This window comes from Anolis carolinensis, unplaced genomic scaffold (assembly GCF_035594765.1).
Source record: "Anolis carolinensis isolate JA03-04 unplaced genomic scaffold, rAnoCar3.1.pri scaffold_7, whole genome shotgun sequence".
Classification (NCBI taxonomy): Eukaryota; Metazoa; Chordata; class Lepidosauria; order Squamata; family Dactyloidae; genus Anolis; species Anolis carolinensis.
In genome coordinates, this window is record NW_026943818.1 from 6,118,670 (window position 1) to 6,140,328 (window position 21,659).

General features: G+C 42.9%; 1 protein-coding gene across 2 annotated transcripts in view; it reads right to left on the bottom strand.

Annotated features, from left to right (window-relative positions):
* Positions 1–21,659, bottom strand: part of pappa (pappalysin 1) — a 234,272-nt gene that overhangs the window by 206,553 nt on the left and 6,060 nt on the right. The window contains exons 1-2 of one of the 2 annotated variants that reach the window (XM_062959691.1): positions 7,158–8,152; positions 2,001–3,072 (exon numbers count right to left, since the gene is read on the bottom strand). In XM_062959691.1, coding sequence (XP_062815761.1) covers positions 2,001–3,010 — 1,010 coding nt within the window. In that variant the 5' untranslated portion in view covers positions 3,011–3,072; positions 7,158–8,152. Of the gene's footprint in view, positions 1–2,000; positions 3,073–7,157; positions 8,153–21,659 lie in introns of those variants that run through there. The other variant, XM_062959690.1, reaches the window with a different exon arrangement.

A 21,659-nucleotide genomic window follows, 5' to 3' on the forward strand; every position in this document is an offset into this window, starting at 1 on the left:
AGCAATAATTCCCGAGCAATAAAACTTCATCTGTTTTCATTGCCTCACTTTAAACATCCTGATTTAGTTTATTGCCAGAATAAAACTTTCATTAAAAAGCATTGCATTCTCTTACGCTGGGGAACACTTTTACATGCACAAAGAGATAATATCCATCAAATAGCGCTAACCAAGTCAGAAGACCAGGTGAAAACTGTACGGAGCAGATTTGGGCTAAGCTTTGACAAATTCCAAAATGCTGTCAGTTCATAGCAGTGATGTAGGAACCCACCACTATTAAATACAGTAGAGTCTCACTTATCCAACATTCGCTTATCCAACGTTCTGGATTATCCAACACAGTTTGCTTCTCACCCTGATCCACAGCTGCTTCTCTAGGCAACAAGGACTGAACTTTTTATGGATTTAATTTATGACAATGTTGCTACTGTAAGTTTTATGCAATTCTATCTTTATTTGTAACTAGCTGTGCCCGGCCACGCGTTGCTGTGGCGAAGTCTGGTGGTATGGGGAAATAAACTATTGAGGAATTGGTGGTAGTTTCCCCTGACATTAAGTCCATTATAAATGGGTAATATAGCTGTGTGGAAGGGCCTTGAGTCTACACTGCCATATAATTCAGTTAAAATCAGATAATCTGTATTTTATAGGCAGTGTGGAAGAGGCCTAAGTGAGGCCTAACTCTGCCTGTCCCCTGGGCTGAGTGGGTTGCTAGGAGACCAAGTGGGCAGAGCTTAACCTTCTAACTGGCAGCAATCGGATAAAAGCAATTACTCCTCTCCCTCTAATTAGGGCTTTATTTTTCTTTTCTTTTTGTTGTATGAACATAGAGGCATGGATGAGGGATTGTGCTGCCAGGTTTGGTGTTTCTGGGATGTGTAGTTTTGTTGTTTTGTCCTAGGCCGAAATTTCATTACTCTTTTATATACAGTAGAGTCTCACTTATCCAACACTCGCTTATCCAACGTTCTGGATTATCCAACGCATTTTTGTAGTCAACGTTTTCAATATATCGTGATATTTTGGTGCTAAATTCATAAATACAGTAATTACTACATAGCATTACTGCGTACTTTTTCTGCCAAATTTGTTGTCTAACATGATGTTTTGGTGCTTCATTTGTAAAATCATAACCTCATTTGATGTTTAATAGGCTTTTCCTTAATGCCTCCTTATTATCCAACATATTTGCTTATCCAACATTCTGCCGGCCCGTTTATGTTGGATAAGTGAGACTCTACTGTATATAGATCAGTTTGTTAGTATCCAATTTTTTTTTGAGCTAAATTCATAAATTACTGCATAATGTTACCATGTTTTGGACTGCTTTTTCTGTCGATTTGTTGTAAAACATGATGCTTTTGGTGCTTAATTTGTAACATAATTTGATGTTTAATAGGCTTTTCCTTAATCCTTATTATCCAACATTTTCACTTATCCAACATTCTGCCGGCCCATTTATGTTGGATAAGTGAGACTCTACTGTATTCGTGTTGTGCTTTCGTATGGAATTGCTGTTCGTTTTGTGTAGTTTCATTCGTTTAGTCTCATTTTCGTATTTGTTCCCGCTAACCAATTCGTTTAGTCTCATTTTCGTATTTGTTCCCGCTAACCAAAATGGGGTGCCTATACGAACAGAATTTTCATCTGGCTTTCAAAAAAAAAAAGCCAGATGAAAAAAAAGCCACCTCCCCCTCCCAGCCCTGCATCTTGGACAAGGAGAGAGGCTCAGCCCCGCCTTCTTGAGCAGGAGCCACGCCCACCCCTCTAAGCCTGAGTAATATTTTTTCTGGAAAGCGGGTGGTAGGCCAAGTAAGTTTGGGAACCACTGGCTTAAAGTTACAGACAATGCAGTCCCTGTTGCCTGTTTTTGCTCAAAAACTATTTAGCTGCCCATTATCCCTTTATTTAATCAGTTTTTAACTTATTTATTTATGCAATGCTTCTGAAACTAAATAAACAAACAAACAAGGACCTTATTTGTTTAAGAAGATGCCTACCTGTGAGGAGAATGTGGGTCGAAGCATGTCCTGGTGACATCTGTGATCTCTGGGTTACAGCAATCCCCACCATCAAAGTAGTACTTCTCGTAGTTACAATCCATGTCACACACACCGTTGTGCTTTTTCCTGTTGAATGACACATGTCGCACATGCCGGCAGTCCCCTCCGTCATATCCGGTCAAGGTATGGTTGCACTCTGGGTCACAGTTCTCATCCCCAATCTTATTAATGTCGCAATTGGCCAGGATGAGGCGATGTCGCAGGGTGGAGTTCTTCACCTCCAACACCTCGAGTTCCCAGGTGATGTTGTAAGGACTGAAGGCATCATTCAGCTGCCGATGTTGGAATTCTATCTGTTTCTGGCTGATGGTTGGGTTCCGATGATAGTCATCGTAGATGTTCACCACACGGTAGCGGACAACCTTCTTGCGCCGAAAGTTTGGGAGGTTGTTGTAGCTGGTGATGACCTCCACGTTATCACAGACCGTTTGCCCACATGGAGGAGGCTCAAGACCTGCGTCCAACAAGTAGTCGGGATGGGAAATTGATTCAATCTGAGGAAGACTTGGACTATCCTTCATGGGGGACCAGATGCTTTTCACATTCAATAAAGTCTCCTGAAAAACTAGCTGAGGTAGAGGAGCATCTTCTCCATGAGTCACCAGGGCCATGTCCGTCAGAATCTCCCTCTGAGACCGAGCTGTTCGCCAAAGACTGAAATGTTCAATATAGCCTCGGTAATTCTGATTCAAGGCGTTGCCTCCAAGGAGGAGCACCTTGCACTTTGAGGTTAAAGAGCTGAAAATGCTTCCCACTTGTTCCCCACTCGTTGCCACCTGGGCACCATTCACATAAAGCTTCATCAGGTGTCCATCATAAGTGATGGCGAGGTGGACCCATTGGTTTGGGAGGTAGCTGCGGTGGTCTGTGATGGTTGTGACTTTCCGGGCACGGTCCGTCTTCAAGGAAAAAAAATACCGGGGATCTCTCTTGCCATGATCGCTCATGTTGTTGATTCCCAGGACCCATCCTCGGTCAAGGACGGTGTACGAACATTTGTCATATAGACCTACATTCCATCCACACGAAGAAAAAGAAAGAGGGGAAAAAATAAGTAAATATGGATAAGAGCAGCAGGGAAATTATTAATATTCTCCAATTCTATTACCATATATACTCTAAGATAAGCCGAGTTTTTCAGCCTTTTTTATAAGCTGAAAAAGCCTCCCCGGCTTATAATCGGGTCAAGGTCAAGCCGCTTGCTTGCAATATATGATATATTTATCTCTCATCTTACCCTCCCTTATCAGTGTTTTCTTTTCCAAAGCCTCCTTCGCTCTTAACCAAGGGAATATTTTGGAAAGAAGCCCTTGCAAGTCAGGAAGAAGAATATATACAGTAGAGTCTCACTTATCCAACATAAACGGGCCAGCAGAATGTTGGATAAGCGAATATGTTGCATAATAAGGAGGTATTAATGAAAAGCCTATTAAACATCAAATTAAGTTATGATTTTACAAATGAAGCACCAAAACATCATGTTAGACGACAAATTTGGCAGAAAAAGTAGTTCAATACGCAGTAATGCTATGTAGTAATACTGTATTTATGAATTTAGCACCAAAATACCACGATATATTGAAAACATTGACTACAAAAATGTGTTGGATAATCCAGAATGTTGGATAAGCGAGTGTTGGATAAGTGAGACTCTACTGTATATATATATATATATATATATATATATACACCCATTAATTTCATAAAAACATTATCCCCTGATATATCTGTTAATCTCTGCTATAGATATATAGGCATTTCCCCTTGCAAGCCTTTGCAATCCCTATGTACCTTTATATTTGTATCTATCTATCTATATACATTGATTTTACATATGAATTTTCACTGCATATGTTTGCAAGTGTTTGCAAATCCTATACAGATATAATTATCTATATAGACAGTTATATATATATATATATATATATATATATATATATATATATATATGAATGAATACAGATATGTAGGGCTTGCAAATATTGCAGGGGAAAATGCACGCATACCCACTCACATATAGAGATTTCTAGATAAATATAAACATAAATATATAGGGCTTGCAAATATTGCTGGAGGGAAATGCACATATATAGAGAGGATTTGCAAACGTTTCAGGGGGAAATGCATATGTGAAATTAGTATATTTAATTATATACTCTGCATTGCTTATGTAGGCATTGAATGTTTGCCTGTTACTATGTTGGAAGCCGGCCTGAGTCCCCATGGGGAGCTAGGGTGGGATCCAAATGAAGTTTTTATTATTATTATTATTATTATTATTATTATTATTATTATTATTATTAAGTTGTTGATACCATATTGTTTTTGTTGCCCCTACTTTTCCACTTATAGAGCTAGTTTATTGTTTTTCTTTGAAATGCGGTAAATATTCAAAAACATTTAACCTACTGATGCCACAATTAATGAAATTTTATTGGTATTTTATTTTATTGGTATCTATTTTTATTTTGAAATTTACCTGTAGCTGCTGCATTTCCCACCCTCGGCTTATACTTGAGTCAGTAAGTTATACCATTTTTTTTGTGGTAAAATTAGGTGCCTTGGCTTATATTCGGGTCGGTTTATACTCGACTATATATGGTTTACTCGAGTATATAGAGTACATTCGATTAAAAAACAACAATTTTCAGAATAACTCTGTTGGCCAAGCCAAGGAGAATGAATTAACGGAGTCAAGTCTCAAACCAAAGGTTAAGGATTGCTCAAAGCCAGTGACATCAATGGGACTTCCATCCTATGTCAGGAGCAGGTGGGCAGAAATCTTGTATAATTTCTTCCCGGTGAAATTACACCAAGACATCTCATTAACTTTATTTGACCTGCATGTTTGACGTCATTGGTTTGGATCGACTTTTCAACAGATGGCTTTGTTTCCCAATTCTCAGCACCCTCACCAAAAAAAAAGTCACAATTCCTAGAATTCTTTGGGTGATAGTTAGGAAGTGAGGTAAACATTCAAATACCACAATGTTTTCAATACATTGTGATATTTTGGTGCTAAATTCGTAAATACAGTAATTACTACATAGCATTACTGTGTATTGAACTACTTTTTTATCAAATTTGTTGTTAAACATGATGTTTTGGTGCTTAATTTGTAAAATCATAACCTAATTTGATGTTTGATAAGCTTTTCCTTAATCCCTTCTTATTATCCAACATATTCGCTTATCCAATGTTCTGCCGGCCTGTTTATGTTGGATAAGTGAGACTCTACTGTATATATAAAAGAGTGTTGGCATCAGGGCAGCGGACAAAACAACAAAACTACAGGCCCCCCAACCTCGAAATTTGACAACACAACCCATCATTCACGGCTCTAGGTTGATACAACAAAAAGAAAAGAAAAATAAAGTCCTAATTACAGGGAGAGGAATAATAGTTTTTATCCAATTGCTGCCAGTTTGAAGGCTAAGCTCTACCCACTTGATCTCCTAGCAACCCACTCAGCCCAGGGAACAGGCAGAGTTAGGCCTCACTTAGGCCTCTTCCACACTGCCTATAAAATACAGATTATCAGATTTGAACTGGATTATATGGCAGTGTAGACTCAAGGCCCTTCCACACAACTATATAACCCATTTAGAATAGTATATGATCTGCTTTGCACTGGATTATCTTGACTCCACACTGCCATATAATCCACTTCAGTGTGCATTTTATACAGCTGTGAAGAAGGGGCCTCATATAATCCAGTTTAAAGCAGATAATATAAGATTATCAATATACAGTAGAGTCTCACTTATCCAACATAAACAGGCTGGCAGAAGGTTGGATAAGTGAATATGTTGGATAATAAGAAGGGATTCAACTACCACCAATTCCTCAATACTTTATTTCCCATACCACCATACTTTAACACAGCAACGCGTGGCCGGGCATAGCTAGTAATAACAATAATAGAGTACAATAATAAATGTAATAACAATAATACAGTAGAGTCTCACTTATCCAAGCCTCGCTTATCCAAGCCTCTGGATAATCCAAGCCATTTTTGTAGTCAATGTTTTCAATACATCGTGATATTTTGGTGCTAAATTCTTAAATACAGTAATTACAACATAACATTACTGCGTATTGAACTACTTTTTCTGTCAAATTTGTTGTATAACATGATGTTTTGGTGCTTAATTTCTAAAATCATATCCTAATTTGATGTTTAATAGGCTTTTCCTTAATCCCTCCTTATTATCCAACATATTCGCTTATCCAAGCTTCTGTTGGCCCGTTTAGCTTGGATAAGTGAGACTTTACTGTAATACCAGAGTTGTTCTTCTTTGACTGCTTGTTTTATTTGTAAGAGTCCTCTGCCACCAGATCTTTATTATTATTATTATTATTATTATTATTATTATTATTATTATTATTATTATTATTATTATTATTATTTTATTATGACACAGCAAACAAGATAGATATGCTGGATTTCGTATCACAAAATCACAAGTCGAACACTTCCCAAGTGTCTAGGACTGTGTGATGTATTTTCGGATGATGCTGCCAGATCCCAGCAGGGTGGCCTTTTGCAGCTGGCAGATCGTAATTTTGTCAATGTCTATTGTTTCCAAATGCCGGCTGAGATCTTTTGGCACGGCACTCAATGTGCCGATCACCACCGGGACCACCTGCACTGGTTTCTGCCAGAGTCTTTGAAGTTCAATCTTGAGGTCCTGATAGCGGCTGAGTTTTTCCTGTTGTTTTTCGTCAATGCGACTGTCACCTGGGATGGCGACATCAATGATCCAAACCTTTTTCTTTTCCACAACTGTGATGTCTGGTGTGTATTATTATTATTATTATTATTATTATTATTATTATTATTATTATTATAGCCTTCTAGGCGCAGTGAGCATAATCAGGATTGGAGATAAGGCAGTCAGATTTGTTTATGTGCAATATCTTGCAACCTCTGAGCTGGGACAGAATCAAGTGCAATAGCTGGGTATAGGTGGAGGTGAAATATGTATGTGTGTTAGGAATTGCGGGAGTTAAAGTCCAAAACACCTGGAGGGCCAAAGTTTGCCCATGCCAATTGCAAGAGAAATAAGGTTGAACACTGTGCAAGCCACTCACCGCATGGCTACCAGCCTCTTCCCAGTAGACGTAAATCAAGGAAAAGTCTCATATATATTCCTCCAGCAACAGAAATAATATCTCTGTAGGCAGCAAAATCAGGCAATTCCAAGCAGACCAAAAGACAACCTGGCAAAATGGCCCCACCAAGAAGAATCCTCCAAAACAAACAACTCAGCACCTGTGTGCTTGCCCACAATGCCTTGCCTCATGCCCAGAGGAAGAACTATTTAAAGCTACAGACAATGCAGTCCCTGTTGCCCCTTTTTGGTCTGTCTTAGCTGCCTGTGATCCCTTTATTTCATCAGTTTTAAACTTATTTATTTATGCAATGCTTTTGACACAAAAGAAAATAAAAAATTATTTAAAGCTACAGACAATGCAGTCGCTGTTGCCCCTTTTTGCCCAGAAACTATCGTTACCTTCCCGCCGGAGCAGTACCTATTGCTCTATTCACATTAGCATGCTTTCGAAGTGCTAGGTTGGCAGAAGATGGGGCTAACAGCGGGAGCTCACTCAGCTCCCCGGATTCGAACTGCCAACCTTTTGGTCAGCAATTTCAGCAGCTCAGCTGTTTAACCCGCTGTGCCAACAGGGGCTCCGTATTTTCAGCAAATAGAGATCAATCCAATATAATACTAATAATCTATATATATAAAAGGGTAATGAAATTTCGGCCTAGGACAAAACAACAAAACTACACATTCCAGAAACACTAAACTTGGCAGCACAACCCCTCATCCATGCCTCTACGTTCATACAACAAAAAGGAAAGAAAAATAAAATCCTAATTAAAGGGAGAAGAATAATTGTTTCTATCCAATTGCTGCCAGTTAGAAGGCTAAGCTCCGCCCACTTGGTCTCCTAGCAACCCACTCAGCCCAGGGGACAGGCAGAGTTAGGCCTCACTTAGGCCTCTTCCACACTGCCTATAAAATACAGATTATCTGATTTAAACTGGATTATATGGCAGTGTAGACTCAAGGCCCTTCCACACAGCTATATAACCCATTTATAATGGACTTTATATCAGGGGAAAACCTTTACCCTTTACCTTAACTACCACCAATTCCTCAATACTTTATTTCCCATACCACCAGACTTCGCCACAGCAACGCGTGGCCGGGCACAGCTAGTCTATATATATAAAAGGGTAATGAAATTTCGGCCTAGGACAAAACAACAAAACTACACATCCCAGAAACACTAAACTTGGCAGCACAACCACTCATCCATGCCTCTACGTTCATACAACAAAAAGCTCCAGCTACTCCAGAAACTGGCCAGGCTTTGAGGCTGCAAGGCTATTCACTGCTATTCCACCTGGCCAACAAAGGATTCCCATAAGCCAAAGCAATGCGTGGCCGGGCAAAGCTAGTAATACAATATAATAATATTAATTATAGATTATACAGTAGAGTCTCACTTATCCCACATTCGCTTATCCAACATTCTGGATTATCCAACGCATTTTTGTAGACAATGTTTTCAATATACAGTGGAGTCTCACGTATCCGACATAAATGGGCCGGCAGAACGTTGGATAAGCGAATATGTTGGATAATAAGGAGGGATTAAGGAAAAGCCTATTAAACATCAAATTAGGTTATGATTTTACAAATTAAGCACCAAAACATCATGTTATACAACAAATTTGACAGAAAAAGTAGTTCAATACGCAGTAATGCTATGTAGTAATTACTGTATTTACGAATTTAGCACCAAAATATCATGATGTAATGAAAACATTGACTACAAAAATGTGTTGGATAATCCAGAACGTTGGATAAGTGAGACTCTACTGTATCGTGATTTTTGTTTCCAAATGCCGACTGAGATCTTTTGGCACGGCACCCAATGTGCCAATCACCACCGGGACCACCTGCACTGGTTTCTGCCAGAGTCTTTGTACTTCAATCTTGAGGTCCTGATAGCGGCTGAGTTTTTCCTGTTGTTTTTCATCACTGCGACTGTCACTTGGGATGGCGACATCAATGATCCAAACCTTTTTCTTTTCCACAACTGTGAGGTCTGGTGTGTTGTGTTCCAGAACTTTGTCAGTCTGGATTCGGAAGTCCCACAGTATCTTTGCATGCTCATTTTCCAATACTTTTTCAGGTTTGTGATCGCAACAGTTCTTTCCTGCTGGAAGGTGGTACTTGAGACATAAGTTTCAATGAATCATTTGGGCCACGTAGTTGTGCCTCTGTTTGTAGTCTGTCTGTGCGATTTTCTTACAGCAGCTGAAGATATGATCCATGGTTTCGTCAGCTTCCTTGCACAGTCTGCATTTTGGGCCATCAGCTGATTTTTCGATCTTGGCCTTGATTGCATTTGTTCTGATGGCTTGCTCCTGGGGTGCAAGGGTCAGGTCTTCCGTCTCCTTCTTCAGTGTCCCATTCATGAGTCATAGGCAGATCTTCTCCTTATCAGCTTTTCCTTCAATTTTGTCAAGGAACTTTCCGTGCAATGTTTTGTTGTGCCAGCTGTCAGCTCTAGTTTGTAGTGCGGTTTTCTTGTACTGATTTTTTTGTCCGCTGTGCTTTGAGGAGTTTTTGATTTTTTACTTCAATCCAAGCAGGTTCTTCACTTTGCTTTACATATTCTGCTAGGGCATGTTCTTCTTCTTTGACTGCTTGTTTTACATTATTATTATTATTATTATTATTATTATTATTATTATTATTATTATTATTATGGCATCATGATCTTGTGTTGATATTTCTCATGGAGACCACCTTTCATGGAGTCACGGGGGATAGGGATATAAGTATGAATGGAGTTACGGAGCAGACGGAATGTTGTTTATAGCAAACCCACTGGCGCTGAGGGGTGCCGGTCATGGTCTCTGGGGGGAACGTTGGGGTGGGAAGAAAAATTAACAATCCCCACAACTTCTGGAAGTTGTCATTGCCCGCTTTGCCGGGAGAACGCAACCAAAGGTGACAGGACTTAGTTATGAAAGGGGAATTTAGGTCAACAATCAAAGCTTCAGTCAGGGGCCCAGGAACAGGGAGTTAAAGGTTGGGGCTGCGTTCTTTCCCCTCGCATGCTTTAATCGCTTAGTATCAAAGTCATGGCAGAACGCTTGAAAGAGCAACTATTCTACAGGAACCTATAGGAAGCTTTTATCTGTCCAGAGGAAAATAATTAAAAGAGACAGATTTGGGTTAAGTATTCCCATGTTCCATGCAATTGGATAAAGTTGGGGAAGATCCACCCAAGCACTTTCCCAAGTTCAGCGTGTCGGGAGACTTTGAGCGCATTGTGATTTGTATTATTTCGGCACACAATTACACGGAAAGCAGGGCTCTCCGTCGCTGTCCTTAACGCCCCCGTCACCTTCTTTCACGCAAACCTTAAATAATTCAGGACGCCGGCAAAGGCGCTGTTCGTACAACTGTGATTGCCGTTTAAAAAGCCGTGCGGGTCTCGTGGGACACAGGCGGCCGGCGGACAAAAGAATGGGCGCAAGTGCAGACCCTTACCTCTGGCAAAGCACACTTGCCTTTTCAAAAGCAGTGGTCGAAGTCTCTCAAACTACCCTAGAAACGATGGTCTGGAAACCAACCCAAAAATCTGGTTTGGCTTATCCACAGGGCCATATCTCTACTTTACCTTAACTTTGATCACTTAAAAAGGGGACGACGACAAGTGACAAAATTTATCTAAAGGTAAAGGTTTTCCCCTGACACAAAGTCCAAGGGGTTGGTGCTCATCTCCATTTCTAAGCTGAAGAGCCGGCGTTGTCCGTAGACACCTCTAAGGTCATGTGGCCGTAGACATGATAGCATGAAGCGCCGCTGTGGGCGATAATACTTCCCCTGAGAAGAATTAGTCCATTCCGTAGCCCTCCGCGTAAGTCAGATGTTTTCTTCTTCTTCTCCCGTTCTTCTGTCAAATGGGATTTCAGGTGAATGCGCACCACAGGGTATGCGTCTGGCATCGCTGAATCAGCCATTCATCTTGTCCGATCACATCCTTCTCTTTTCCTCCCATCCTCCTCGCTCCTGACGGCCTTCTTGCTTCATGTGTCAACACCATTTTTCCAGTGTTTATTAGGCATGTCCGATCAATGAAAAAAATGTTTCAATTCTCGTTTCTAAAGTAGGGGGTACTGGCGCTTCGATATAGAAAGTATTTCCGATTTTTTCACCCAAAAATTTCGGATATTTCCGAAAATTCTTAATGATTCTAAATGTTTCTAAAATGGCGGACGCGCATGCGCAATCGCTACACACTGGGCTTGTATGGCAATCTTCCATGTGGACGCAGAGGACATTAACCCCCACCTTTGCGTCCATCATGGAAGCTTCTGATTGGCCGGGGAGAGGTAGCCATATTAGCCTGTGCTAAGCTCCCATTCTAGGTAGGTTGCAGAAACAAAATTTTTTTTTAAATATTTTTTAAAATATATTTTAAAAAATTTGGGGGGGGGGGGGGAAATAACGAAACATTAAGAGACAATTAGAGAATGGGCCAACAATGGTTCGAATTACATTGCTGGTTGCGCTGTGAGACAATGTCTCGGAATGCGTATCAAAAAGCGAGAACAATCCGAAATAATTCCGATATACAATTCAAAATGATTTTTTGGACATGTCTAATGTCTAGTGTTTATATGTGTGTGTGTAGAACCTCTGATGGCGCAGTGGGTTCCCCATGACAGCTGATGTGTGCCAATGGGTGTTAATAATAATATTAATATTAATAACAATAATTACTCTGGGATCCTAAGCTGAGTTTGAGAGAGGTCTGCTTCCCCATGACAGCTGATGTGTACTAATGGGTGTTAATAATAATATTAATATTAATAACAATGGTTACTCTGGGACCCTAAGCTGAGTCTGAGAGAGAGCTGTTTCCCATGATAGCTGATGTGTACTAATGGGTGTTAATAACTATATTAATATTAATAACAATGGTTATTCTGGGACCCTAAGCTGAGTCTGAGAGAGGTCTGCTTCCCCATGACAGCTGATGTGTGCCAATGGGTGTTAATAATTATATTAATATTAATAACAATGGTTACTCTGGGACCCTAAGCTGAGTCTGAGAGAGGTCTGCTTCCCCATGACAGCTGATGTGTGACAATGGGTATTAATAATATTAATATTAATAACAATAATTATTCTGGGACCCTAAGCTGAGTCTGAGAGAGATCTGCTTCCCCATGACAGCTGATGTGTGACAATGGATGTTAATAATAATAATATTAATATTAATAACAATAATTACTCTGGGACCCTAAGCTGAGTCTGAGAGAGGTCTGCTTTCCCATGACAGCTGATGTGTGCCAATGGGTGTTAATAATAATATTAATATTAATAACAATGGTTACTCTGGGACCCTAAGCTGAGTCTGAGAGAGGTCTGCTTCCCCATGACAGCTGATGTGTGCCAATGGGTGTTAATAATAATAATATTAATATTAATAACAATGGTTACTCTGGGACCCTAAGCTGGGTCTGAGAGAGGTCTGCTTCCCCATGACAGCTGATGTGTGACAATGGGTTTTGATAATAATAATATTAATATTTATAACAATAATACTCTGGGGAAGACCGAAACATGCCTCGGAAGCCCTCCCATTGCCACCAATGGTCCGAAAATTTTCTTTTTTTTCGTAAGCGAGATGAAAATTTTATTCGTATAGGTGGAAACGGGACAAATACAAAACTGACACAAAATGAATGAACCGAAACAAAATGAACAGCGATTCCATACAAATGCACACCACTACTGTGTATATTTTCGATCCATAATGGAGAGGGAGAATGCATATCCTAGTCCCATTTTCTCTCCCTTCTGGACTTCTATTGGGGGATCTATATTTCCCAACAAGAGAAGAGAGAAGGGTGGGAGTAGGGGGAGAGAATCTGTTTGGGGATTCCTCCTGCGCCCCAAAGCCAAGCTCCGCATGTGTGTTTCTTGCCAGAGACACAAAGGCCTCGCTGTATAAACTGTACACGGCTTGATATATATTTTTAAACAAGGCCAGTGGGAATAAGATAGGTGCAGGCGGAAAAGCAAACAGCCCCATCGCAGAGAAACACTTCCCATTTCCAGTTGCTGAGCATGCAACACGCCCAAATTAAATCATCCCCTACAGCAAACCGGGGTCTTGGCCCCGCTGACACGGGCGCTCCTCCACCGAAGGCTGATTTCCCCTGGCGATCCCCGTAAATCTTGAGCCTATTTCAGCTCAGACATACAGACACACATACACGTTGGAGGAAACACCACTAGCTTTTGTTTGGAAAACCCGGGATGCAACCCTCCACCCCACAACTTATAAATCCTGAGTAATTGAGAGCAGAACACAGCCCATGGCCAATGTTATAGGAGAATAGGCCTTGCCAAAAGACATTTCGAGACTCCTCTTCTGCAAGGATTTCATCTTCCAAGGCCAAACCATTCTGCGAGGGGTCTATTCATTTGTTGCTCTTCTCTCCTACCCCAACCCATCTTTACCATCTATCTATATCTATAGGCTCTGCATATGAGCACCTCTTACTCTAGAGCAGGGGTCCTCAAACTTTTTAAGTTTCACAGTCCCTCAGACTATTGGGGGGGCGGACTATGATGAAATAGTCCAAAATTAGGGTTGTTGTTGTTGTTGTTGTTGTTGTTGTTGTTGTGTGCCTTCAAGTCATTTCAGACTTAGGTCAACCCTAAGTCTAAAATTTAGGACAGAGGCCAGGTCATCCAGCCCATGGCCTTAGTTTGGGGACCCCTGATCTAGACAATCTCATAAGACCATAGGGAAGCAAAGAGACCACCAAAGACCATCTAGATGGTTTCATAAGACCATAGATAAGGAAAGGGATCCTCAAAGACCATCTAGATGGTTTCATAAGACCATAGATAAGGAAATGACCTCCAAAAGCCATCTAGATGGTCTCATAAAACCATAGATAAGGAAAGGGATCCTCAAAGACCATCAAGATGGTTTCATAAGACCATAGATAAGGAAAGGGATCCTCAAAGGCCATGAAGATGATCTCATAAAGCCATAGGTAAGTAAGACCCATCTAGACGGTGTCATGTGACCATAAGTAATGAAAGTGACCTCCAAAAACAATCTAGATGGTCTCATATGACCGTAACTAAGCAAAGAGACCTCCAAAGACCAGGTAGACTTATGTCAACGTCTAAAGTTTAGGACAGGGGCCAGGGAAATGACCTTGGAGGGCCGCATCTGGCCCCCGGGCCTTAGGTTGGGGACCCCTGCTCTAGAGTAAGAGATGCTCATCTGGCTGCAGGCCCTGGCAGGCATGGGCACTCCTGCATGCCATACACCCACTCTCCTTGGAAAGAAAATGCATGTGTGGCTTGCAGACAAGCCCACAGTGCCTGTGCCTACCAGGCTCTGCATATGAGCGCCTCTTACTCTAGAGTAAAAGGTGCTCATCTGGCTGCAGGCCCTGGCAGGCATGGGTGCTCCTGCATGCCAAACACCCACTCTCCTTGGAAAGAGAATGCATGTGTGGCTTGCAGACAAGCCCACAATGCCTGTTCCTGCCAGGCTCTGCATATGAGCGCCTCTTACTCTAGAGTAAGAGATGCTCATCTGGCTGCAGGCCCTGGCAGGCATGGGCGCTCCTGCATGCTATACACCCACTCTCCTTGGAAAGAGAATGCATGTGTGGCTTGCAGACAAGCCCACAATGCCTGTTCCTGCCAGGCTCTGCATATGAGCGCCTCTTACTCTAGAGTAAGAGATGCTCATCTGGCTGCAGGCCCTGGCAGGCATGGGCGCTCCTGCATGCTATATACCCACTCTCCTTGGAAAGAGAATGCATGTGTGGCTTGCAGACAAGCCCACAATGCCTGTTCCTGCCAGGCTCTGCATATGAGCGCCTCTTACTCTAGAGTAAGAGATGCTCATCTGGCTGCAGGCCCTGGCAGGCATGGGCGCTCCTGCATGCCAAACACCCACTCTCCTTGGAAAGAGAATGCATGTGTGGCTTGCAGACAAGCCCACAATGCCTGTTCCTGCCAGGCTCTGCATATGAGCGCCTCTTACTCTAGAGTAAGAGATGCTCATCTGGCTGCAGGCCCTGGCAGGCATGGGCGCTCCTGCATGCCAAACACCCACTCTCCTTGGAAAGAGAATGCATGTGTGGCTTGCAGACAAGCCCACAATGCCTGTTCCTGCCAGGCTCTGCATATGAGCGCCTCTTACTTTAGAGTAAGAGATGCTCATCTGGCTGCAGGCCCTGGCAGGCATGGGCGCTCCTGCATGCCATACACCCACTCTCCTTGGAAAGAGAATGCATGTGTGGCTTGCAGACAAGCCCACAGTGCCTGTGCCTGCCAGGCTCTGCATATGAGCGCCTCTTACTTTAGAGTAAGAGATGCTCATCTGGCTGCAGGCCCTGGCAGGCATGGGCGCTCCTGCATGCTATACACCCACTCTCCTTGGAAAGTGAGTGTGTGTGTGGCATGCAGGACCAGAGTGCTTTCAACTGCCAGGGCCTGCAGCTGAACACCTCTTACTCTGTGATTCCGAAAAGCAGGCGAGTATCCGGGACCCATTCCTGCTTGCTTTCGTGTCAAGCTGATTTCCGTGGCGGGAGGGGCTTTCCTGTTTCTTGTTCAGTGCACAACTTCATTACACTAGGGATGGAGAATGTGCTGTCCACAGATAAAATGTAACTTGTAAGGGACATTTGCATGACCCCAAAACCACCCTAGGGCATAAAGGATAACATTTTTACATCTTTGTGATGTCTTTAGCCATGTCTCCATTATCTGTAGCTCAGGGAGGCAGACAGATCAGGTTCTATATATGTTATTGTTGTTGTTGTTGTTGTTGTTGTTGTTGTTGTTATTAGCAAAAATTGTGCTAAAAAAAAGATAAATTGGACATTTTAGCTCAGCTGTAGTGCTTCCTTCAGTGGGGAACATAGTCCTAGCAAGAAAGACCCAGACCCACATGGCTAAAAGAGGCATAGAAATCCACAGGGATTATCCTTATCGCAATCCCTTCTATTTGCTTGTCAAACTAAAGCAAGCAGATAGAAAATCTGCCCATCAGGAAGCCGAAATGTAAGGGGGGAATCAAGGACAGGGAGATAGTAAGGGAATGAACTTAGAATGGGAAAGATAAGACAGAGGAAGAGCGAACAGATCAAAAGGTTACACAACCACACAGCTAAGGAAAGACAGCAAATAACTCATTCTGGAAGAAGTAGGATTGGCAGGAAGAGACTAGTAACTTTCACATTCACTGAAATTCTCCCTCACAGGCTCTTTTCTAAATGGACCAATCACCAGAAAGCTGGAGATTCAAACCAACAAGGAGGAGAGTGGGTGTGTGGCATGCAGGAGCGCCCATGCCTGCCAGGACCTGCAGCCAGCTGAGCACCTCTTACTCTAAAGTAAGGGGGGCTTGAAATTCTCCCTCATAGGCTCTTTTCTAAATGGACCAATCACAAAAAAGCTGGAGATTCAAACCAACAAGGAGGAGAGTGGGTGTGTGGCATGCAGGAGCGCCCATGCTTGCCAGGACCTGCAGCCAGCTGAGCACCTCTTGCTCTAGAGTAAGGGGCGCTTGAAATTCTCCCACACAGGCTCTTTTCTAAATGGACCAATCACAAAAAAGCTGGAGATTCAAACCAACAAGGAGGAGAGTAGGTGTGTGGCATGCAGGAGCGCCCATGCCTGCCAGGACCTGCAGCCAGCTGAGTACCTCTTACTCTAGAGTAAGGGGCGCTTGAAATTCTCCTTTACAGGCTCTTTTCTAAATGGACCAATCACCAGAAAGCTGGAGATTCAAACCAACAAGGAGGAGAGTGGGTGTGTGGGATGCAGGAGCGCCCATGCCTGCCAGGACCTGCAGCCAGCTGATCACCTCTTACTCAAGAGTAAGGGGCGCTTGGCTGCAGGGCCTAGTGGGCACAAGCACTCTGGGCCTGCCTGTACATCTCAGGCCTGTATTCATCCTAGATCTTCTGGTTTTCCTCCACCACGGACATCCCAGTGTTTCTTACTCTTTCCATTGGCGTGGAATTTGCATGACCATGCCCACTGCCTCTCCTATAACCCTTTCCTATTCTTTTCTACAGCACACAGCAAACAGAACTAGCTCAAAATAAGCTCAAAGTTTATCTACACACAAATGTTAAATTGCATTATATATTATTTCTCAGATGGAGACGAATTGCCTGTGTTATTGAAACATCAGATCGGGTCTGTTTTTGTTCCTCACAGACTTGTCCATTTGAGAACCATGTCAGATCGATCATTACCTCTTCTGTTTTGATCATGTGAATCATTGGTTTGGTGAGCCAGTTGGTAGGGATACGCTAAGGAAGGGACTGTACGTTCTGGTTAAGTTCAGAAGGAGAACTGGAGACAAGTTGTAGTTGGCAAGGCAAAGGAGTAGGCCTTTTTCTGTATTGAGTAGTGGCAATTTCAGTTGGGTATTTAGGAGGAATTAAAAGGGGAAATTCTTCCTCCCCCCATCCCTGTGAAAAAAATACTCCTATGCAGAAAGAAAGAATGAGCGGGCACACTGGTAGATTTGCAATGCAAAGGACTGCGACGGACAACCACTGTGTTAGTCAATGAGTACAGATTTGCACTACATTAGGATGATGTAGGATCTCAGCCACATTTTTTTTGTCCTGTTTCAATTCCAACTCTTTCCAACTTTGCATCTGGAAAATGAATTAGCATTAGTGCAATTCAACAACTTCTTTTTCTTACTTTTTTATTTTGGTTGTTGACGCATTTCTACTGACTATGTGAGAGGGAAGCTCAGCCTGGACTAATACAGTGAGGCATCCCAACTGCGGGGACCATGGGTTCTTTCTAGAGAATCTTCAAGTTCTCATCTCACTTCAGGTTGCTAAAGAATTACCCTCGTTGAAATTATGGAAGACTATCCCACCTCATTGGACACCATCAGGAATGGTAGGCAGAGAGTGTCCAAAAGAAGACGGGCTACTAATTCTGGTGGTATCATCCCTTCTACCTTGCATGGATACCTCTCAGCTTGTCCATCTCCTTCTTAAATTATTTTTCCCAGAACAGGGCACAGTATTATTCCAACTGAGGTCTGAAATCACAGGGTGGTTGTATGTTTTCCGGGCTGTATGGCCATGTTCCAGAAGTATTCTCTCCTGACGTTTCATCCACATCTATGGCAGGCATCCTCAGAGGTTGTGAGGATGCCTTCCATAGATGTGGGCGAAACGTCAGGAGAGAATACTTCTGGAACATGGCCATACAGCCCGGAAAACATACAACCACACTAGACCAGTGGTTCTCAACCTGGGATCCCCAGATGTTTTTGGCCTTCAACTACCAGAAGTCCCAGCCAGTTTACCAGCTGTTAGAGGAGTTTTGGGAGTTGAAGGCCAAAACATCTGGGGACCCACAGTTTGAGAACCACTGATCTAGACACTAGACCAGTGGTTCTCAACCTGGGGTCTGCAGATGTTTTTGGCCTTCAACTACTAGAAATACCAGCCAGTTTACCAGCTGTTAGATGTTTTGGGAGTTGAAGGCCAAAACATTTGGAGATCCACAGGTTGAGAACCACTGATCTAGACACTAGACCAGTGGTTCTCAACCTGGGGTCCCCAGATGTTTTTGGCCTTCAACTACCAGAAGTCCCAGCCAGTTTACCAGCTGTTAGAGGAGTTTTGGGAGTTGAAGGCCAAAACATCTGGGGACCCACAGTTTGAGAACCACTGATCTAGACACTAGACCAGTGGTTCTCAACCTGGGGTCTGCAGATGTTTTTGGCCTTCAACTACTAGAAATACCAGCCAGTTTACCAGCTGTTAGATGTTTTGGGAGTTGAAGGCCAAAACATTTGGAGATCCACAGGTTGAGAACCACTGATCTAGACACTAGACCAGTGGTTCTCAACCTGGGGTCCCCAGATGTTTTTGGCCTTCAACTACCAGAAGTCCCAGCCAGTTTACCAGCTGTTAGGAGTTTTGGGAGTTGAAGGCCAAAACATCTGGGGACCCACAGTTTGAGAACCACTGATCTAGACCAGTGGTTCTCAACCTGGGGTCTGCAGATGTTTTTGGCCTTCGACTATCAGAAATACCAGCCAGTTTACCAGCTGTTAGATGTTTTGGGAGTTGAAGGCCAAAACATCTGGGGATCCACAGGTTGAGAACCACTGCACTAGACGTTTATTGATGCTGCCTAGAATTACACTGGCCTGTTGACTCATGTTTAGCTTGTGGTCCTCTAAGACTCTTCGGTCTCTCTCACGTGGACTGTTTTCAAGCCAGGTGTCACCCATCCTACATATGTGCATTTTATTTGCATTGCCAAAGTGTAGTACCATACATTCCTCCCTGTTGACATTCATTTTGTCTGTTCAGCCCAAGGCCTTCGGCGTGCAAAGCATAGCCTCGATCCTGGAGCTACGCTTCGTCCCTACAGTCGCATTCCAGCTTGAAAACCAACAAAGCTTTGGCAGCTCCAGACCTTGCTAGCCCTTTCAGGAAGGAAGCATAATCTCTCCTTACACTCATGCTGGTCTGAAGGGGTGGGGTGGGGGATAGGGAAAAAGAAAATCCAAAAAACGAGGATACTCGAAGAGTCTTGCTCCTTGGACAACTTCCAGGTGTTTATACACACGGCCAAACCTGGCTTGGAGTCAACTCCCCAGCCCCCTTTCGAGAAGGGATAGTGCTAAAAAGAGAGAGGGGAGGTGAAGAGAGCCAGCAGGGAAACAAGAGGGAGAATTTTTAATCCTAAAGACGGTGGGGAAGGGGGGGGGTGTATTTCTGCGTACCGGACAGGCCGCAATCTAATCTCTGGCCATTCAATTAAAAGCCTTGACAATCTTTATGAGTGTTGCATCCTGGCCTGGGCCTGGATGTGAAGATTCTCATAAAAGGCTCTGGACAAGTCTCTTTTGGGTCTAAAAATAACAACGAAAGGCAATGCGGCGGCCACGGAAAGGGGGCCTTCTGCACCCACTGCTTTGATAAAAAAAAGAAAAGACGGCTTGCAGTCCCGAGAACCTTGAAATCTCAAGACAAGACCAAACAAATGCATGCATACTGGTGGGATATTAGGGATGTGCAACTTGGATCGTCTTTCTTCCACTTCGCTCCCGTTCTTCTTCACCCACGGAGAAGCACCGAGTGGGCTCTGCCTGGGCAAAGATCTCTCCTCCAAAGCAAAGGAGGATTGCAGAAGCGGAGTGGGGAACGGCGCTTGGAGGAGAGCTGAAACTTTCCTCCCTCCCTCCCTGTTTTCTTGGCTTTGGGAAAGTCTTCCCTTGAGTGACAGCAATCGTGTAGGTCAAGTATAGGGCGCCCGAGATAAAGAAATAAAAGCCGTGTAATGTGGCAGAGGAGACAGAAAACAGCCTCTGAGGCTGAACGGTGACAGAGCAAAGAAAGAAGGAAAGCATCTGCTGGCGGAAGACGAGGAGATGGGGAAACCCTCCCGGGAAAGGGGGAAACCCTTGCTCCGAGTTGAAGCCACTGGATGCCCATTGCGATTCAGAGAGTTTGCAGCAGAAGCAACAGCCCACAATTCTTTTTTTTTTAATGATGCTAACAGCCAGTCAGATTTTGTAATTTTGAGTTATCGAAACCCTACAAATGTGCGATGGGAACGTGATCGCATTCTTGCCAGCAATCCTTGCAACAACCCATAGTCATTGAATCACAGAATCATGGAATCATAGAATCCTAGAGTTGCAATAGATAAAGAACAGGAGCAGGATCACCTTAAAGAAATGTGGGAGTTAGATTGCAATAAGGAAATACACCCTCAAATCTGGAAAGAAATGTGGAATATGCGTATATTAAAAAAACATGACTATAAGAATAAAAGATAACTAGCTGTGCCCGGCCACGCGTTGCTGTGGCATTGTCTGGTGGTGTTGGTGAGAAATTGTTGAGGTAGTGGTGGTATTGAATGTCTGTTGTATGGTTGTCTTTATGTTTAGTATGCATTTGGTTGTTTGTGTACTGTGAAAGTGGTGAGGGTAGAGGGGGTCTATGTCCCTGTGTAGTATTGTATAGTATTTATACGTTGTCCATGTGTTGTGAATGCTTATTATCCAACACATTCACTTATCCAACGTTCTGCCGGCCTGTTTATGTTGGATAAGTGAGACTCCACTATATATTTATAATCTTATATTATCTGCTTAGAACTGGATTATATGAGGCCCCTTCTACACAGCTGTATAAAATGCACACTGAAGTGAATTATCTGGCAGTGTGGACTCAAGAAAATCCAGTTCGAATCAGATAATATAAGATTATAAATGGGTAATATAGCTGTGTGGAAGGGCCTTGAGTCTACACTGCCATATAATCCAGTTAAAATCAGATAATCTGTATCTTATAGGCAGTGTGGAAGAGGCCTGAGGCCTAACTGCCTGTCCCCTGGGCTGAGTAGGTTGCTAAGAGACCAAGTGGGCGGAGCTTAGCCTTCTAACTGGCAGCAATTGGATAAAAACAATTATTCCTCTCCCTCTAATTAGGACTTTATTTTTCTTTTC